General features: G+C 37.4%; 9 protein-coding genes across 9 annotated transcripts; 2 read left to right on the plus strand and 7 right to left on the minus strand.

The window, feature by feature from the left end:
* Window positions 1-544: 544 nt before the first annotated feature.
* On the minus strand, window positions 545-1384 carry B0P05DRAFT_561027 (small GTPase superfamily). Its single transcript, XM_051580443.1, has 4 exons — window positions 1221-1384; window positions 1088-1170; window positions 920-1045; window positions 545-858 (listed from the first exon to the last, which is right to left on the minus strand). Exons 1-4 carry the CDS (start codon window positions 1360-1362, stop codon window positions 622-624), a joined length of 588 nt encoding a protein of 195 aa, XP_051430276.1. The 5' UTR covers window positions 1363-1384; the 3' UTR covers window positions 545-621.
* Window positions 1385-1840: 456 nt separating this feature from the next.
* B0P05DRAFT_479471 (kinase-like domain-containing protein) lies at window positions 1841-3148 on the minus strand (the record flags this gene model as incomplete). The annotated part of the gene is made up of 5 exons (XM_051575067.1): window positions 1841-1950; window positions 1997-2047; window positions 2101-2535; window positions 2587-2941; window positions 2987-3148. 5 exons carry the CDS (start codon window positions 3146-3148, stop codon window positions 1841-1843), a joined length of 1113 nt encoding a protein of 370 aa, XP_051430277.1.
* B0P05DRAFT_302834 (uncharacterized protein) lies at window positions 2829-3960 on the minus strand. The gene is made up of 4 exons (XM_051573478.1): window positions 3851-3960; window positions 3723-3795; window positions 2987-3649; window positions 2829-2941 (listed from the first exon to the last, which is right to left on the minus strand). The coding sequence occupies exons 1-3, from the start codon at window positions 3857-3859 to the stop codon at window positions 3120-3122; spliced, it is 612 nt and encodes a 203-aa protein (XP_051430278.1). The 5' UTR covers window positions 3860-3960; the 3' UTR covers window positions 2829-2941; window positions 2987-3119.
* An 11-nt stretch (window positions 3961-3971) lies between these two features.
* Window positions 3972-4579, minus strand: B0P05DRAFT_561034 (uncharacterized protein). The gene is made up of 3 exons (XM_051580444.1): window positions 4276-4579; window positions 4160-4229; window positions 3972-4106 (listed from the first exon to the last, which is right to left on the minus strand). Exons 1-3 carry the CDS (start codon window positions 4455-4457, stop codon window positions 4062-4064), a joined length of 297 nt encoding a protein of 98 aa, XP_051430279.1. The 5' UTR covers window positions 4458-4579; the 3' UTR covers window positions 3972-4061.
* Window positions 4580-4713: 134 nt separating this feature from the next.
* On the plus strand, window positions 4714-8048 carry B0P05DRAFT_499079 (uncharacterized protein). The gene is made up of 3 exons (XM_051575416.1): window positions 4714-4791; window positions 4856-5070; window positions 5119-8048. The coding sequence occupies exons 1-3, from the start codon at window positions 4740-4742 to the stop codon at window positions 7882-7884; spliced, it is 3033 nt and encodes a 1010-aa protein (XP_051430280.1). The 5' UTR covers window positions 4714-4739; the 3' UTR covers window positions 7885-8048.
* Window positions 8049-9031: 983 nt separating this feature from the next.
* On the minus strand, window positions 9032-9199 carry B0P05DRAFT_435379 (homeobox domain-containing protein; the record flags this gene model as incomplete). Its single annotated transcript, XM_051573708.1, has 1 exon — window positions 9032-9199. A coding segment is annotated over one exon (168 nt), but the record flags the coding sequence as incomplete, so codon positions are not given.
* A 718-nt stretch (window positions 9200-9917) lies between these two features.
* B0P05DRAFT_561041 (uncharacterized protein) lies at window positions 9918-10581 on the plus strand. The gene has a single exon (XM_051580445.1). It carries the CDS (start codon window positions 9939-9941, stop codon window positions 10506-10508), a length of 570 nt encoding a protein of 189 aa, XP_051430282.1. The 5' UTR covers window positions 9918-9938; the 3' UTR covers window positions 10509-10581.
* Window positions 10582-11360: 779 nt separating this feature from the next.
* On the minus strand, window positions 11361-12431 carry B0P05DRAFT_479542 (triose-phosphate transporter family-domain-containing protein; the record flags this gene model as incomplete). Its single annotated transcript, XM_051575074.1, has 4 exons — window positions 11361-11846; window positions 11907-12011; window positions 12104-12122; window positions 12178-12431. 4 exons carry the CDS (start codon window positions 12429-12431, stop codon window positions 11361-11363), a joined length of 864 nt encoding a protein of 287 aa, XP_051430283.1.
* A 728-nt stretch (window positions 12432-13159) lies between these two features.
* Window positions 13160-16839, minus strand: B0P05DRAFT_641327 (replication factor RFC1 C terminal domain-containing protein). Its single transcript, XM_051583767.1, has 15 exons — window positions 16773-16839; window positions 16668-16713; window positions 16596-16620; window positions 16499-16546; window positions 15693-16448; window positions 15384-15644; window positions 14981-15338; window positions 14730-14932; window positions 14638-14685; window positions 14298-14583; window positions 14099-14241; window positions 13945-14049; window positions 13746-13899; window positions 13541-13689; window positions 13160-13495 (listed from the first exon to the last, which is right to left on the minus strand). Exons 1-15 carry the CDS (start codon window positions 16797-16799, stop codon window positions 13231-13233), a joined length of 2874 nt encoding a protein of 957 aa, XP_051430284.1. The 5' UTR covers window positions 16800-16839; the 3' UTR covers window positions 13160-13230.
* Window positions 16840-17292: the final 453 nt, after the last annotated feature.

The following is a 17292-nucleotide window of genomic DNA, read 5'->3' on the forward strand; positions in this document are numbered from 1 at the left end:
ACGTGTTTTTGAGCTTCTTTTTGTTGTTTGACCAAGGCTTCTGGAAGTGTGCGAAGATCTTTATATTCATCGTGTATCTTGCTTGTCAATTTCACACGTTGACTACAATAAAAAAAAAAAAAAGACGCGCGTATTAGCATAAAAAGGAAATCGCGTCTAATCTATATATTTAAAAAAAAAACCTTTCTTGTTCATCCATGGCTGCTTGACTATACGTGGTAGAGAACAACATTCTTGTCTTTTTTGCTGAATTAGTCACCATAGCCTCCATGGTGTCAATAGCTGTGTTCTCCATAACAACGTCCTCTTTAGGTGCTGATCGTTTGGCTGCAACCATGTTTTTTTTTTTTTTTGATTAGATATGAAACAAACAAAAAAATAAAATTCATCTTGAAATTTTTTATAGGACAAATATCTGTCTGCGTCATCAGTATATAATTTCAATCGCCACTTTAATATGTGTAACCTGTATTTCCTTCTGGAGCCAGAGTGCATTGGTGATTTTCTTCTTGGAAGTGATGAACGTGCAAAAAAAATAAACGAGTTTTTTTTTTATGTGTACGAAAAAAAGAGAAATGTAAAATTATTTATTAGAGTGTAATACATGAAAAAAGAAAGAGTTTAAAGAATGATACAACAAGAGTCTTTATCTGGACTACTTTGTTGTTGTTGCTTAGCTTTTCTATCTCTGATTTGTCTCATTAACATAGTGTAGACTTCTTCTACGTTTTGTCTAGTCTTTGCAGATGTTTCAACATAAGGGCAGTGCCATTCACTAGCCAAAGCATTGGCTTCTGTTGCAGGCACTTTACGTAAATGCGCTAAATCTACTTTGTTACCCACTAAAATAAAGGGGATCTATAGGTGAATAGTATATAAATGCCAAGAATATATATGTATATGTATATATATCACTTACAGTTTCATCGTCCAAAACTCTCAAAATTTGGTCACGGAATTCCTGAGTGTGTTCTAAGGATTCTTGTTCACAGACAGAGAATACGCAGAGAAACCCTTCGCCAGATCGATAATAATTATCACGAATCTATCTATTTTGAGTTTCTCCTAAATATTAAAAGAAACTTACTGCTGCATATTCTTCTTGACCAGCTGTATCTAGGATATCAATTTGGCATTCTTGACCATCTAAAACAACCTTCTTACGGTAAGCTATAGGAAACATCAGTATAGTTTCTCGAGATAATCAATTTTAAGCTTACAATCAGCTTTGGTTGGATCGTATTCTTCCACAAAATCACCATACATATATTGAAGAGTCAAGGCTGATTTACCAACACCACCAGAACCCACCATAATAATCTTATGAAGGGGAAGTGTTTGCTTTGCTTTTGACTTGGCCATCGTATAAAGTGAAAAAAAAAAAAAAAAAAAAAAAAAGGAAAATAGAAAGAAAAAGGAAAAAAAAAAAAGAAACTCATTTATTTAAGAAATTTTTTAATGCTCCGCAACTCCTTCAGTTATTTACATAATGTTGCATTGTTCTTCTTGACCCTTTTTTCTCTTTACAAGCAGCCTTTCCATCAACTTAGATTGTTCTGTTGGGCAATAGTCAGTCAGAGGAGTTGTTGGACTTAGTTTCTCCATTGTCATTGTGTGTTCTAAAAGTGCAGAATTCTCACAAAGTGCCAGTTGTTCTTGTTCTGTCAAACCAAGCGCACGAGAGTATTTTCTTATGCTTTCTGCTTGTGGATGATTTTCTAAAGATTTCCTGGCAAACTCAATAGGAATTTGAGCTCGATGATGATGATGACTTGTTGATTTATAACTACGATTATAGATTTTGGCAGAGAAGACCCACTATAGGATGGTTGGGAACACATTATATAAAATACAATTCACTTACATCATAAGAAGGTTGTTGATCCTTGACCTTGGGTGGACATGAAAAAGACATTTTTTTACATTCTTTATGACACACAAGGGAACACACTTGACAATGACATTAGTTTTTTAGCTCTTTTTTTTTTTTCTTTACCTTCACAAAACAAAGAGCTATTGCTCATGATTTCATTACATACTTTACACTCTATGGCTATCATCATACATGAGTATACAACCAATAGACTGGTATTGGCCTACCTTTCCCAAAGGAGGTTTGTATGAATTGATGATGATTGTTATCATCAAATGTAGTTGAATTCAATGAATAATATCTTGTTTGATGATTAGAACTCACAAGCGGCTTTTTTGTAGGCTCCATATCATGTTGTCCTTTGACTGCTATCTTTTTCTTTCGTTGGTTTTTGAGAATCCAAGGATGCTGTAACAGTTGTTTGCTTGAGGATCTCTTTTCAGGGTCTTTTTGAAAGCAACATAGTAAAAACTCATGCATGTCTTGAGAAATAGTATCTGGTAAGGGTGGATAGTCATCCTCAACAATACGAAACATGGCAGACATGGCTAACATGTCACTATAAGGTGGTTTACCAGTGACTAATTCAATGAGAGTACAACCCAAGGACCAAATGTCTGATTTGGTAGTTGCTCCTTTTAATTCAATCACTTCAGGTGCCACTAAATAGGAAATTGAGTGTGCTTTGTTTGTTTGTTTGTTTGTCTACTTACTCCAATTAGGTGTACCAGATATAGTATCTGCGTCCACTGCTTTTAATTTAAGGTTTAATGAGACACCAAAATCAGTCAACTTGACATCTCCTGTCTTTGTCGTCAAGATATTGGCAGCCTTCAAGTCACAATGAACGACTTGATTATCATGCAAGTAATCAAGACCTTTGAGTATCTTGGCACAAAAAGAAGCTACTAGTTTCTCTGGAAATGCTCCAAAAGCCTTTAGTGTAGATATAAGAGACCCATTCTCTGCATACTCAAGTACGATGTTGAGATATTGTTCAGTAGAAATAAACCCAATGTATTTTATCACATTGGCATGAGAGAGCGTCTTGAGGATATTGACTTCTTTCTATAGACACATGTAAGCCTCTATGTTTGTATGATACTAGTGTACCATAATTTCAGCATAAAGCGATTCATCTTCTAGCTTTATGCTTTTGACAGCAACAATTTCCCCTGAAGATAAATCAAGCGCTCTATAGACAGAACCAAATTGCCCTCTTCCTATACAGTTCCCCAATTGCTTTCTACCAGTTAGTATGATGGAGGATAGCATGCTTACATACATAGTGGGTGATAAACTTGCCATCCTCATCATCTCTTAAAGTGATTTTCTTCCCATCTGTATTTTTTACTTGTTTTGTTGGTTTAGAAGGCTCATCTTCTTCTACAAAAACACTTTGTTTGCGTCGAAGAGCGTCTTTTTCTGTTGAAATAGGTATGTGTGGTGTTAATGGTGTCTTTGGTACGATAGAAGAACATGTAGAAGATATAGTAGAAAGTATAGATGATGATGAAGAGGAGGATATAGAAGTAGACCTCTGAAGTTGACATGATTCTAATTCAATTGAACCAGAAAGAGCAGGCATAGAAGGTCGTCTTTTAGGTAGTGTATGAGGTTGTTTGGAAGATCGCATTGAGCCTGATCCCCTTAATCTCAGTGGTGATTTAGGTGGTCTTATGCTCGAGTCATGTTTTGCCTTGGACGTATTCAAGTAAAGCTGCTTTTTTGGTTTTGTCGGTTTTTCTGACACAGGTTCTCCTTCAAGTGATAGACCTTTAATAAAGTGGTTGCTTTAGTAGATATCTCCTTGTGTTTAAATAGAATAATATTCGAAATACAAGCTTACCTTGCACCTCCTTTTCTTTTGTCAAAGGAGTTTGCTGTGAATATTCTGCCAGTGTCAAGATAGTATGGATTACCTAATAGGAGTTATTTTTTTTTTTAAAAAACCCCATTTCCGACTTGATAACTTACAGCAGACATGTTTCTTGCACTATGCAGATCTTCTGGCTTAAACAGTGGAGCATGTTCAATACCAAGCTACATGTATTTTAGATATACTCCCTTTTCTTTACATCCCTAGATTTTTCTCTCTCTCTCTCTCTCTCTCTCTCTCTCTGTTTCTTTCTCCCCCTCCCCCTTTCTCCTTCTCCTTTTGCTAACTCACACAGACGACTTGATTGTTTCATACCTGTAAAACTCCTTGTAAGAATCGCGAAATGTTGTCCATCTATATATACGAACGCCTGTTTAGTGACAAGGAGAAGCATACATCTCTCTTACTTGAATAAACGAGGATTCTGTTTTTTGTGTCTTTATTTTGATGGTGTTTGGCCGAACATAGTTAACAAGACTAGATTAATACATAAATATCATTTCATAGAAATGCAACACTTTACTTGCATAAAATAACACCGTCTTTAAGATGTTGTTGTAACTCACCCAAAGGAACTGAAACATTTAAAGTGCGATGAATGAATTCAATGACAAGTTGCTCTTCGAGATTTGATTGTTCTTGTTTTATTCTGTTAAACAAGTGATTGCCACTTTTTGCTTTTGATAGTTGAGGTGCGTTATACATAATTTACAGGAAGAAATAAAGAACAAGAAAGCAATAAAACTAGTTCTATTTATACAGGCTTATTTTTTTAAAAAAATAAAAAAAAAGGAGAAGAGTTTGTGTTGAACGTAAATCTTTAAAAAGGACCATTTGCTTTCTCAACATGCAAATGCTTGATCTAACGTTGAGATTGAAAAGGAATTTCCTTATATGGACTAAAAGCTCGGTTGTGTCACCATCAACGTATGCACAGATTGTAGAGACAACGAATTCTGCAGCAAAGATTACAATACACCTTTAACAATGGCACCTTTCTACGCTGTCAAGTCGGATAATGTCCTCAAGAGGGTTGAAGGTAGATGGATGGATGAATATCTGGATGGATAGACTGACTTGTTTTTATTTTCTCTCGACAATAGAACTTCAATCTGTTGGACAAGATGAAGCTGCATTGCAAGCTCTTCATGAAGTAGTTCTCTCAAAGCGTTCTCGTAGTAACCCCATCACTGTGATGGAACCCATCATGCTCAAGTACGTTGAACTCTGTGTTGAGCTTAAGAAGGGCAAGATGGTCAAGGAAGGCCTTCACCAATACCGTAACATTGCTCAAAACACCAGCGTCAACTCCATTGAGGTATGTACATCTCAATGAAATCAATCCATACTTATAATATATCTATAGACTATTATCAACAAAATGCTCTCACTTGCTGAAGAAAAGGTAGCCGAAGCTCGTGCTAAGGCTGATAAGATTGCTGTCGATGTTGATGATTTAGAAGCTTCCGAAACACCTGAATCCATCATGCTCAGCACTGTTTCTGGTGACCAAAACAAGGACAGAACTGACCGTGCTGTTGTCACTCCTTGGCTCAAGTTTTTATGGGAAGCTTATCGCACTGTCTTAGATATCATGCGTAACAACTCTCGTTTGGAAACACTCTATCAAGCCGTCACCCTTAAAGCTTTCCAGTTCTGTTTGACTTATGATCGTAAGACTGAATTCCGTCGTCTTTGTGAAATTCTTCGTAATCACTTTATGAACGTTGCCAAATACTCTCACCAACCTCATTCTGTCAACTTGAACGACCCTGAAACCTTGCAACAATATTTAGAATCTCGTTTCGCTCAATTGAACGCTGCTGCTGAACTCGAGTTGTGGCAAGAAGCCTTTAAGTCTGTCGAAGATATCCACACCTTGTTGACCACTTCCAAGAGACCTCCTAAGCCTGTCATGATGGCTAACTACTATGAAAAGCTCACCAAGATCTTTATGGTCTCTGACGACTATCTCTTCCACTCTGCTGCTTGGAACAAATATGCCACAATCGAACGCAACATCAACAAGAACTTGACTGAAGCCGAACACTCTCGTATGGCCTCTATTGTCTTGTTGTCTGCTTTGGCTATTCCCATCATCACCACCACCAAGACTCGCCCTGGATATGTTGAAGCTGACGAATACCGTGTTCAAAAACTCAACCGTCTTTCTATACTTATGGGCTTGACTAGCCACCCTACTCGTACTGGCTTGTTGAAAGAAGCTCTTAACAAGAACATTCTCTCTCGCGTCCGCCCTGAAATTCGCGACCTTTACAACATCCTCGAAGTTCAATTCCACCCCTTGTCTATCTGCAAGAAGATCAATCCTATCATGTCCAAATTGTCTGAAGACAAAGACTTGGCTAGATACGTTCGTCCTCTTCATCAAGTCATCTTGACGCGTCTCTTGCAACAACTTTCTCAGGTTTACACCACTGTCAAGTTGGATTTCGTTTTGAACCTCGCTTCTTTCCCTGCTCCTTTCAACTATGATGCTGCCACCATTGAAAAGTTCATCATGAACGGTTGTAAGCGTGGTGAATTGAACATTCGTATTGACCATGCTTCTCAGAGCTTGATCTTTGAGACTGATCTGTTTGCTCCTCCTAAGGATACAGTGACTGAAGGTATTCAGTTGCAATCTTCTCCTGCTGATTTGATGCGTACACAGCTTTCTCGTCTTGGTGTCAGTTTGCATGCTGTTGTTCAAATGATTGATCCTTCCATCAAGGAAAACGCCGAGAAGGCTAAACAAGAAGTTGTCCAACGTGCTTTGGCTGGTGCTGAAGAAGAACATAAGCAAGCTCTTGCTCGTAAGGGTGTCATTGAACGCCGTAAGGAAGTCATTGAGACCGAAATTGCCCGTAAAGAAAAATTGATTGCTCAAGAAAAGGCTGCTATTGCTGCCAAGAAGGCTGAAGCTGAAAAGAAGCGTGTTGAAGAAGAAATGAAGCGTCGTGAGGAAGAACGTTTGAAGCGTATTCAAGAAGAAATTCAACGTGATCAAGCTAAGCGTATTGCTGAAGAAATCAGCAGTAAGACTGGTCTTCAATTGAAGCCTGAAGAAATTGAACAATCTGACGTGAAGACTTTGTTGGACCTTAAGGTCTCTCGTCTTCAAACTGAACAAAAGGAACTCAGTGAACGTCTTAAGCAAATCAGCAAGCGTATTGATCACACTGAACGTGCTTTCAGAAGAGAAGAAATTCCCCTTTTGGAGAAGGATTATGAACAACAACAAAAGACAGATAAGGCTTTCTATGAAGCTTCCAAGAAGGCTGAACTTGCTACTTCTAAGGCTAAGCATGAAGAAAACATGAAGCTCAAGTCTCGTTTCTCTCGTATCATTGGCGATTACAAGACCTTCAAGAGCAAGCTTGAAGCTGAACGTCAAGCTCATAACGATGCTTTGCGCGCTGCTGCTGAAGCCGCTATTGAAAAAGAAAAGCAAGAAAGAATTGCTTTGTGGCGTCAAGAGAAAGAAGAACAAGAAAAGATTCGTGAACAAGAAGAAGCCGAAAGATTGCGTCGCGAACAAGAAGAACGTGAAAAGGCTGAAGCTGCTGAACGTGAAAAGGCCGAAAGAGAAGCTCGCCTTGCTAAAGAAAAGGAAGAATTCGCTGAAAAGAAGAAGAAGTTGGATGAAATCGCTAGAAAGCAAGCCGAACGTGAAGCTGAAATTGAACGCAAGTTGGAAGCTAAGAAGGCTGCTGCCACTCGTAAGACTTACACACCTCCTCAAGTTCGTGCTGGTGCTCCTGCTGGTGCTCCTGCTGAAGGTGGCTGGCGTGCCCGTGAAGCTGCTCGTGCTGCTGAAGCTCCTTCTCAAGCTGACAGTGGTTCTTGGAGAACTGCTGGCAGTGCTGAAGGTGGCTGGCGTTCTCGTGAGGCCGCTCGTGAATCTGCTCGTGAATCTGCTCGTGAATCCACTCGTGACAGCGGTGCTTCTGACGGTGGATGGAAGACTGCTCGTGGTTCCGAAGGTGGATGGCGCTCTCGTGAAAGTGGCCGTGACAGCAATGATCGTCGTGATAACGATCGTCGTGATAATGATCGCCGCGACTTTGGTCGTACCCGCGGTAGTGGTAACAGAGGCTTCGGTTCTGGAAATGTGGAAAGAAAGTGGTAAATCACTTTTGTCTAAAAAAAGGGATTATAGAAACAAAATTCTATTTCTATTTTTTTGTTATCAATATATATAATTCATTGTCATCCTTACATAATAAAAGGTTTCTTTCATTCAATTTGCATGTATAAATAATTAAGTACTCATGTTTAATAAATTATAAAAGCATATATATATATATATATAAATATCATTGTGGCCGGCTGCAATAACATGGATATCATAAAGGGGAGTGACATATCATTAACATAGAAAAACATAGAAAAGAGATCATATTCATGAATAATAGGAGTGAGTCAGTTGAAGCTCGGTTGAGCTCTGATTAGACTCGGAAAGACGACGCATAATCTTGGTTGAGATTTAGTTTTAGACAGATAGAGAATGGACTTACCTGTTGACCTGCCCAATAAGCTTCATCTTGCTGAAGTGGTATATATCTTGTAAAGATTGGCTGGAATAATAAATTGCTTTCGGCAGGACAAGTCTGCTGTACAGCGGTTGAGGAAACAGCTTGAATCCAGTCATCCACATTGCGATGAAAGGTAAAATCATGATTATTACCAAAGAATCTCGTGGCTATCTTTTCGTGGTTGGCATGATCCATTGTGCTTTTGATTGGCAATAGGTCTTGCTCCGTCAATAGGAGGTCATGGCTCATTTTGGAGAGACTATGATTATAAGCCCATGGATCAGCAAGGTCTTCGTTGATAGTAAGAGGATCAGTTTTACCTGCCTTTGTATTATCACCTATGACTTGCCACAATTCATTCAAAGAATGCGTTTGGTGACCTATCAACGATGCCATGCTGCTTTGATCTACATACCACTCAGATGAATTCATATGAGTAGATGGTGATGGTGATGTGGTCATTTTGGTCGTATCTTCCTCTTCTTCTTCGCTGGTATACCATGGCTTTTCTTGTGCAGAGGGTTTATTCATGTGAATTTTTTCATTATTATGAAAAGAACTAAAAGAAGTTGAAAAAGAAGAAGGTGAGAACACAAAGGAAGAAGAGGAAGTAGAAGAAGAAGATTGAGATCGGCTGTGAGCCATAGTAGCAGCAGAAAGTATAATGGGTTGATGGGCTGTTTCAGGGTCATTTATTACTGTCGTTTTTTGTTGTTGCTGTTGCTGTTGCTGCTGTTGTTGTTGTTTTGCTTTTGCTCGTCTGTTTTGGAACCAGACTTGAACGCCGCGAGGAGACATGGATAGGTTCTCAGCCAGTTTTTGTCTCTGTTTTCCATTGGGTTTTGGATTTTCCACAAATGCTTTTTCTAGTGTCTTGAATTGAGTACGCGAAGTGCGTCTACGATGTTTGATTTCAAAAGGATTGTAAAAATTAGGGCTGAAATTGTTTGTATCTGATCTTTGATTGTCATCTGCATTATTTTTGTGACACTCTTTTTTTGACATCTTGTGAGACTATAAAGAAGGAAGAAGAAAATGAGAGAAAGAAAATGACAAAATATGAGATTTAGTAATTGTCAAAACATGTATGCTTTTTATAAGAATTACCGGTTGATTGAATTAGGAATGTGAAAGGGGTAAATCCAAAAAAAAAAAATAAAATAAAGCTGAAGAAGAGGGGGGGACTTGAAAGGAGTAGATTGCATTCTATTTGAGAAGCTCTATAATTTTGTTTTGGTCCAATAAACCGTGTGTGTGATCCAACAAATGATTTGACAACAAAAGTTATCTATTTATGGCTTATTTATTCCTGAGAATAATGAAATAAAGATTTTATCTTAATTTATAAGGAGATAACCATTCATTATACTTTTCAGTTATTATCTAGACAGCAAGTGAATTAATTTCGAAAAAATAACAAACTATGCACTATAGCAAGAATGTTTAAATCAGATTGGATAGCGATGGTATCAACCCATTGTCTTTTTTTTGGCAAACTATCGACGTGATGTTGAGGTAACCTTTGTTTCGGAACAACAAGGTGTAAATCAATCACGCAATTCAGACCAGTTTCATATTTGCATAATAAATAGGGTTTATAAAAGAATAAGCTCTTTTTATTTTAACTGTTTACTTATTTTTCGTAAATATGGCTGATAACATTGGATACAATACTCGTAGTCGCGCTGGTGCTGGTGTTGGTGACAATCAACAATTCGTAGACCAACAACCCGTACAAGATACTGGAAACTATCAAAGCCAAGGTTTTGGCGACAACCTTCAACAAGGTCAAACGTATGGCACTGACAATACCGCTGAAACTGGCTACTATGGCAGCAATGATAATACACATGGCATGGGCGACACTTCTTATGCTGGTAACACTGATACTTACAACAGCGGTAATGCTTATGGTGGTGCTGGAGCTACTACTGGCACTGTCACTGATCGTCTTGGTGGAAACAACACTGCTGGTACCACTGGCGGTAACACTGCTTATAGTAGTGATGCTTATGGAGGCAATGCCCCTACTACTGCTGGTCTGGATGAAGGTTACACAGGTAATCAAGCTACTGGTGGTAACATTGACCAACCCTATCACCAGGGTGACAATGCTCATCACAACCCTTCCTTGGCAGATAAGGTTGAAGGCATGCTCGAAAAATTGGCCGACAAGATCTCTTCTGGCCATGGTCATGGTACTAGTGGCAACCACTAAAAAAAAAAAGAATTGTGAATATTGTAATGTTTATGTAATGAATACTTAATAAAATTTCGTCATTTATTCTAAATGCATTGTTTCTTTCAAAAGTTTTCTAAACCCTTCAAAGACAGATGTAATACCCAAGTAAAAGAAACAAGTACATCATGAGATATTCATCCAATCAATTGTACCTCAAAAGTCTTTTTTATGTCAAATGCTAAACCATTTAAAGATTTTGAGAATGAGCATTTGAGTCTATGACAATCAATGGCTTTTATGCAATCTATTTAATTTTTTCTGCATGATATTCAAATGCTGTGCATTCAAATTCGGACTTGATAGTTGAATACGTGTCTCTATATTTCATATGGAAGAGCCACTGAAAGCACGGGTTGAAAAGAGTAGTTTTATGCTTGCTCTTTTTCGAGTCTATCGTCAATATCACGCAATAAAAATGAGTGTTTAATTAACTTAAGCAGAATCTTGACGAATAAACTATAAAAGAAATGATTCAAGAGAACGTTCTATTCAAGTTTCATTTTGTTGTAAAGGACATTTTTTTTATTTCGAGAAAATCAGTGTATAGGTCCTTCCCCTCCCCCTCAATTTTAGGGAGTACAAATTAACAATAATGAGTAATGCATTCTATAATGTGGATGGTTATAATGATATGTATATATATATATATATATATACGTGAGTGAATGTATGCTGTTGTTTATCGAAGCATCTTGCTGTCGACACCTTCCTTAACAATAGGCAAATCAGTAGCCTTTCTAGCATTGTTCTTTTCCTTCAAACTCACATTGCTATAGATATTGTTTAATTAGCCCTTCTTTTTTTCTTTCTTTTTGCTACTCTATATACTTACGTGTACCAAGCGCCACCAGCCAGGGTCAGAATGATACCAATGGAGTTTGTAAATGTAATAGTCAAATTGAAGATAATCACAGCCAAAACAATAGAAAGTACTTGCTTCACATTACCAGCAACAGTCATGGTCAATGCAGAAGTCTTCTTGTTAGCAGTAAAACTGACTACATTCAAAAAGAAAGCAAGAACACCGTTGATCAACAAGGCAACACAGACAGACACGGTTAATTTAGTTTGACAAAACTCCATGACTTGGTCCATTTCACCAGTGACGTAAGAGTAAATCATAGTTTGAACAAAAGCAAGAGGAGACATACGAAGCAAGAGATCTAATGGGTGTAACTTGAGACGTCCAACTTGAACACGGTTTGTCACGACTGTTTTAATAGCAGCCAAAAGAGTTCCAAGCACAGTTAAAATAAAACCCAATCGAGTATAATCGTAATCGCCAAAAGTAGCGAAACCAACACCCAATACCACCTAACATAGATATTACAACCAATTCCCCTAAATCTCTCTCTCTCCTTTCTTTCGACTTACAGGTAATAATGAAATATATGTCATTGTAGAATAAGTCTTGTTCAAAAACATGATAGAGAGCATGACAGTGAAGACAGGAGTCATGGCACGGACAACTTGGTGAAACTAGATAAATCAAATGTTAGCATTTTCAACTATACCCTTTTAAGAAGTCATTTAATTTTTTTTTAAAAAAATCTATATATATATATATTTACAGGCACAGTAACAAGGTTTCTATAAACAAAAAAAGTTTAGCAACCAAAGACAGGCTCTTTTCGATTTGACTTACAGTGATACGTTGCTGATAGCGATGTTGATAGTATAAAGGACTGAAAAGGCCAACATGACCATGTTTTCTTGTTCTCCAAGTGAAGCAGGTGTAAACAAATCAGCTTTCCAGAAGCAATAAGAACCAATGGCTCCACAGAGAGTATGTATGGCTGTAAGTGTCCAAGGGAAAGGGAAATCATATAAAGCCAGGATAATCTTATTATACAATGTGAGTGACAAGTTGAAGAAAAAGTAGAGTCCAAGCCAAATCATAGGTGTATCAAAAGCCTTGAGGCTTGCAAGAAAAGAGTCTGTCGCCATGTTTTAAGTGAAGAAAGAATAAATAAGAAGAAAAAGAGAGAAAAAGAAAGAGAAAAGAGCAATGTAGATTGTTAAATTAAGGAGAGATGGCACTTTTACCTTTTTTGGTGTGACGTATCATTTTTGCTATTGATTCTCATCTTGGCTTTGTTGCACAAGTGAATGTTGCTCCGAATTTTTTTTATTGACTTGTCAGACGTATGAAGCCTGTTGTTGTTTTGTTTTTACTCTTGAAAACTATCTCTTGAGACTCTGAGTTATTCATTTGAGATATCTGCAAGCAAAACATCAATATTATTAAGTCTGATCGAACTGTATATCAGATCTTTATAGCATATAGATGGGCCCAGATATTTACATCTTTACAGTAAAACAAAGCCTAAGAATAGGATTATCCGATCATACTTTAGAAAAAACCAAACTTTATTGTCTAAGCGAATCTACAAAATTCAAACAATCTTTTCTTTCTGTGTAAGCAAGCTATCTTGAAAAAAGAAATAGTATATGTTAGAATCAACCAGAAAACATTGTAATATGTCCAAAACCCTCATTGTTAGACAGAAATGGTCTCTAGAAGAACTAAAATGAATACCAGTCATTCAACTTTTGATTCAAGGCAAAAAGAACCTGAATTGATTTGCTCAACTGTCTGCTACACAATCAAACTTAACTAAAATATACACTCTTCAATTTGATATATATCGATTTGTCTCGAAAAAAAAAAAGAGAACAGGTCCGTCCAGAAGCAAATTTATTCGATCTTTCGTTTTCCTCTTCTACCGGATGGAGCATCTGCTTTTCTTCTCCTATTGACTTTCTCCTTTATGTATTTAACATCACTGAGCTCTTTTGTAGGATCTTGATATTCTTCCTCTTCTTCTTCAGACAAATCATCACCAATAGGCTTATCATCGTTCACAATAAGGCCGACAGCATCTTCCTTAGGTCCAGAAACTGACTTTCTAATTGGTACTCCGCTAATTTGGAATAAAATGGGATGTTTTCTAGCGTTGTACCTATATATTATATCAGAACTATATTTTTTATCTAGATTCACTTACGTTCGAGTAAGTGTTGTCTTGGTTTTAGTAGGCAATTGGGCCAAAGGTCCTTTTCCACTTGGAGCAAATGTCAAATCATTCAATGTATCCAAGCTTTCACGATCAAGGTAATACGTATCCATGATCTCCATTGCTTCGTCGTAGTTTTCCTGGTAATAAAAAAATTCAGTACGACATGTCACACAAGACTAATCGTTTTGCTTACCTGAGAAAGCTCACTAAAAATACGATCGTTCAATGTTGGAACATAGTTTTGTCGTATCTCGAATTTATCACCGGAGGCCTTAATGCGCATACGAGTTTGAACGTCACTCAGTTGTCTAGCATACTTGCCTGCCTTAGAGAACTGACCAAGCCAACTAAGAAATGCATGAGTTGATGGTAAGCATAATATGTTATTTTACCCAGGGAAACCATATTGACTACGAACACCACCTCGAATATAACTGGAGGGTCTTACACATGAAAAAATGGAATGAACAGGCATAAGAGACCAATGTTGAACAGTACTATAATGTTATGTCAATAACAAGTCTCTGCTTGCTTTTTTTTTCTTACCCATGAATCATTGTATCAACAAGATCGCCATCAGCAATAGCTTCAGCTGCTTGAGCAAACAAATCCATTTCATTACAAGCAATTTCATTAGGATTGCCCGTCTCAGATCTTGCTCTTTCAGGTGAACATTTCAAATAGTTTTCCTATGCAATAAACACAGTATGAGGTCAAGATATACTGACGTAATAATGTGTCTTACTTGAATCATAAGATGAGAAAGACTGTAGTCATGAAAGTAAACTTCATACTTCTCGGACAATGATTTGTTACGCCAGTTACCAGCAGATAAGAGTTCGCTAGGAATATCAAACAAACCAAGGATAGAATGCTTTTGGTTGTTCTTGCCTACTGTCTTTGCTTGATCATAACTCATGTCAGTCTCTTTTAGGCGATAAGTAGACAAGATATTGATTATTTGTCGAATATCGTTTTGTGTGGCAGCAACCAATTCATCAATAGCATTAGGTGAAATATTGAGTTTTTCTCTACAATATTTTTTTCTAATAAGCAAACCTTATCGCCATTGAGCACAAACTTACTTGTATGCAATAGAAAGGATTCTGGAACGAATTTGAGCAGCAGTAGATCTTCAATAATGTAAGTATGCATTTTCTTTTTCTCTCCTTCTAACCTTCTAAATTTGGCTTCATAACAAACCCTTAACAAAGGTGCCACCTTTTGTGATCGGGAATCATTACAGATACAAATCACAGGAATTTTGGTTGCTCGGATCAATTTGGCCAATTCAGCAGAACCACCTCGATCACCAGCAGACATGCCATCCACTTCATCCATAATCAAAACTACTTTTTTACCCTTGAGAAGACGATTTTCCTACAATTTCAGTTAGAATAAAAAACAAGATTTATGTTATTCTCTTGCCTGCTTTTCGTTTGACTGAAAGAATTCTGTCATTGTACGATTATCCATCATTTCAGAAATACTTTCTTCCAAAATCTTTTTACTACGAACATCACTTGCATTGAACTCAAGAGCTTCATACCCATTGATACGAGCAACAACATTGGCTGTGGTTGTTTTACCAATACCTGGAGGACCACTAAGTAAAAGAGCTCTGTAGCTTTGCATGCCTGTTCCATCAAAATTTGCAGCAGCATTTTCCTGCCAGTGAGCAAGCCATTGTGAGATTTGGTTAACCAATTCTTTGTTGCCAATGATTTCTTTAAGCTCAGTAGGTTTGTATTTCTCAGTCCATAAGATAGAAGATTGGTCATTATTCCTACGAAAATGATTAATGATTGATTGATCTAATCATATGACTCACGATGGTGAAGCAGGATTGGGTTTAGTTGTTTTCCCTTTTCCTTTAGCAGGACTAGGTTTAGCAGTGTCGACTTTTTCTTTAGCTGGTGAGGGAGTAGGAACAGATGCTTTCTTGGGAACTGAATTTTCAACAAGTTGATAAAATTCATCTTCATCAAGAATCTTGGTACCCAAAGACTTTGCTTTAGCTAATTTCGATTCGCCTGCATCCCTGCCTCTTAACAAATAAGTTGTTTTACCACTTACAGCACCAGTGACACGACTAGATGTAGCAGGATTAGAAAAAAAAAGTACAAAAGTAATAATTTACCCTCCATAACGCTTAATGATGTCTTGGGTTTGTTCTCTTGTCAAAGTTTCATATTGACCACTAATAACAAAAGCACATCCATCAAAACAATTAGGAGCACCCACTGGTTCAGGGCGAGTGCCTAAAGCTTTAGGTCCTTCAACACTCTTCATCATGGCAAAATAGTTCTTTTTAGCAGTCTTAGGCTTCTCCTCTTCTGGCTCATTCTCTTGCTTGATAGGTACATTATCAGTAGGTTTAGCAGTAGGAAGAACACGTCTGGATTTAGTCTTGGGCTCTTGAGCTGTACTTTCTGAAGGCGTCTTCTTCGTTGGAGGTGGAGGTGATGTTGCTTTTTTTGCCTTCTTTTGAAGACGCACAGGCTCTTCTTCTTCCTCTTCAAAATCGTCATCATCCTCTGCTTCATCGTTTTTATAGTCATCTTCTTCCTCATCATCCTCTTCGTTACCCTCAAAATCATCCTCGTCTTCCAATTTACGCTTAGTAGCTGACGTCTTTTTGCTTGCTACTGGCTTCTTAACGTCTTTAGCCTTTGTTTCTTTAGCTTTTGTTTCTTTAGCTTTTGTTTCCTTGGTTTTTGGCTCTTTGGCCTTTGGTTCTTTGGCCTTTGGTTCTTTGGCCTTTGGTTCTTTGGCCTTTGGTTCGTTAGTAGTTGCCGTCTTTGAATCAACATTCTTTGACTCATTAGTTGCCTTGGAAACTTTAGATTTCGATGCGGAAGGCTTGCTACTGAAAAAGTCTTTGGGATCCACAGTTCTATAATAATGAGGTGAACAACGATTGGCAATCTCATATTGATATATTACTTTTTTTCAGTTGAAGCAAAGTGCTTAGACTTCAGTTTCGGTTCTTGACTACAATGACTAGTTAGCGTATGCTACAGCTATGGATTGGATTTATTACAAGTCATCATCGTCGTCACTTTTTTCTATAAATCATTATTAGAATCGCGTTTACATGACTATAATTGCTTACCAGTTGGCTTTCTCTTTCGAGCAGCAGGCGTCTTTCCGGTATCTGCCTATAGAAAGGTATTAGAGAAAGGATTATTTCTTAAGCGAGTATGTAGTTGCTCTTTGCCTTTTTGAAATAGTCTTCTATACCCATATGGACAAAAGTGAATTGAGAAAAAAAATTGATAGCAAAGACACGACGCGTTTTGATGATACTCCGAAAAAAAAAAAGAAAGACTGCTACGCATATTCATGCAACTCATTTCGCGCGGTGATATTGCTCAAAAAGTTGAGAACAAGAGGCAAGTTCGTGTCTGTTAAGCTGTTTTGTATGAACAAAAAAAAACAAGCCAACACTGGTGTCAATCTACAGTCTTAATCCATGTTACATAAGCAATACAAATATTTTATCGAATTACTACATCTTCATAAAGAACAACATGTATCTTTTCACTTGATAAATGGTCTATTTTTATTCTTTACTACTTTATCATTTGGAAGATCAGTAGGAATCTAAACAGAATTGTCTTTGCTGAAAAATGGCAAGACATTTATTCACTCATACAGAATATCTTTTCATTAATAATAAGTTCCTGAGCCACAACACTGTAAACTGTATAGAATAGAGCATAGGTTGTTTACTTAAC

This window comes from Gilbertella persicaria, assembly GCF_025201335.1.
Source record: "Gilbertella persicaria strain CBS 190.32 chromosome Unknown B0P05scaffold_60, whole genome shotgun sequence".
NCBI lineage: Eukaryota > Fungi > Mucoromycota > Mucoromycetes > Mucorales > Choanephoraceae > Gilbertella > Gilbertella persicaria.

Excerpts from the sequence above, each read along its gene's own strand:
- B0P05DRAFT_561034 (XM_051580444.1), bottom strand. The coding sequence starts at position 4,457 with ATGTATAACGCACCTCAACTATCAAAAGCAAAAAGTGGCAATCACTTG. Across the intron at positions 4,230-4,275 it reads GACGGTGTTATTTTATGCAA|TCTTGTTAACTATGTTCGGC; the intron begins GTAAAGTGTTGC and ends GTATTAATCTAG. Across the intron at positions 4,107-4,159 it reads CAGAATCCTCGTTTATTCAA|ATGGACAACATTTCGCGATT; the intron begins GTAAGAGAGATG and ends TCGTATATATAG.
- B0P05DRAFT_641327 (XM_051583767.1), bottom strand. The coding sequence starts at position 16,799 with ATGGGTATAGAAGACTATTTCAAAAAG. Across the intron at positions 14,050-14,098 it reads GTTGATACAATGATTCATGG|TACTGTTCAACATTGGTCTC; the intron begins GTAAGAAAAAAA and ends ATAACATTATAG. Across the intron at positions 13,900-13,944 it reads AGTCAATATGGTTTCCCTGG|TTGGCTTGGTCAGTTCTCTA; the intron begins GTAAAATAACAT and ends TGCATTTCTTAG.
- B0P05DRAFT_561041 (XM_051580445.1), top strand. The coding sequence starts at position 9,939 with ATGGCTGATAACATTGGATACAATACTCGTAGTCGCGCTGGTGCTGGT.
- B0P05DRAFT_561027 (XM_051580443.1), bottom strand. The coding sequence starts at position 1,362 with ATGGCCAAGTCAAAAGCAAAGCAAACACTTCCCCTTCATAAGATTATT. Across the intron at positions 1,171-1,220 it reads CGATCCAACCAAAGCTGATT|CTTACCGTAAGAAGGTTGTT; the intron begins GTAAGCTTAAAA and ends TGTTTCCTATAG. Across the intron at positions 859-919 it reads GAGTTTTGGACGATGAAACT|ATCCCCTTTATTTTAGTGGG; the intron begins GTAAGTGATATA and ends ATTCACCTATAG.
- B0P05DRAFT_499079 (XM_051575416.1), top strand. The coding sequence starts at position 4,740 with ATGGCACCTTTCTACGCTGTCAAGTCGGATAATGTCCTCAAGAGGGTT. Across the intron at positions 4,792-4,855 it reads TGTCCTCAAGAGGGTTGAAG|AACTTCAATCTGTTGGACAA; the intron begins GTAGATGGATGG and ends TCTCGACAATAG. Across the intron at positions 5,071-5,118 it reads CCAGCGTCAACTCCATTGAG|ACTATTATCAACAAAATGCT; the intron begins GTATGTACATCT and ends ATATATCTATAG.
- B0P05DRAFT_302834 (XM_051573478.1), bottom strand. Across the intron at positions 3,650-3,722 it reads AAAAGAAAAGGAGGTGCAAG|GTCTATCACTTGAAGGAGAA; the intron begins GTAAGCTTGTAT and ends ACTTTATTAAAG.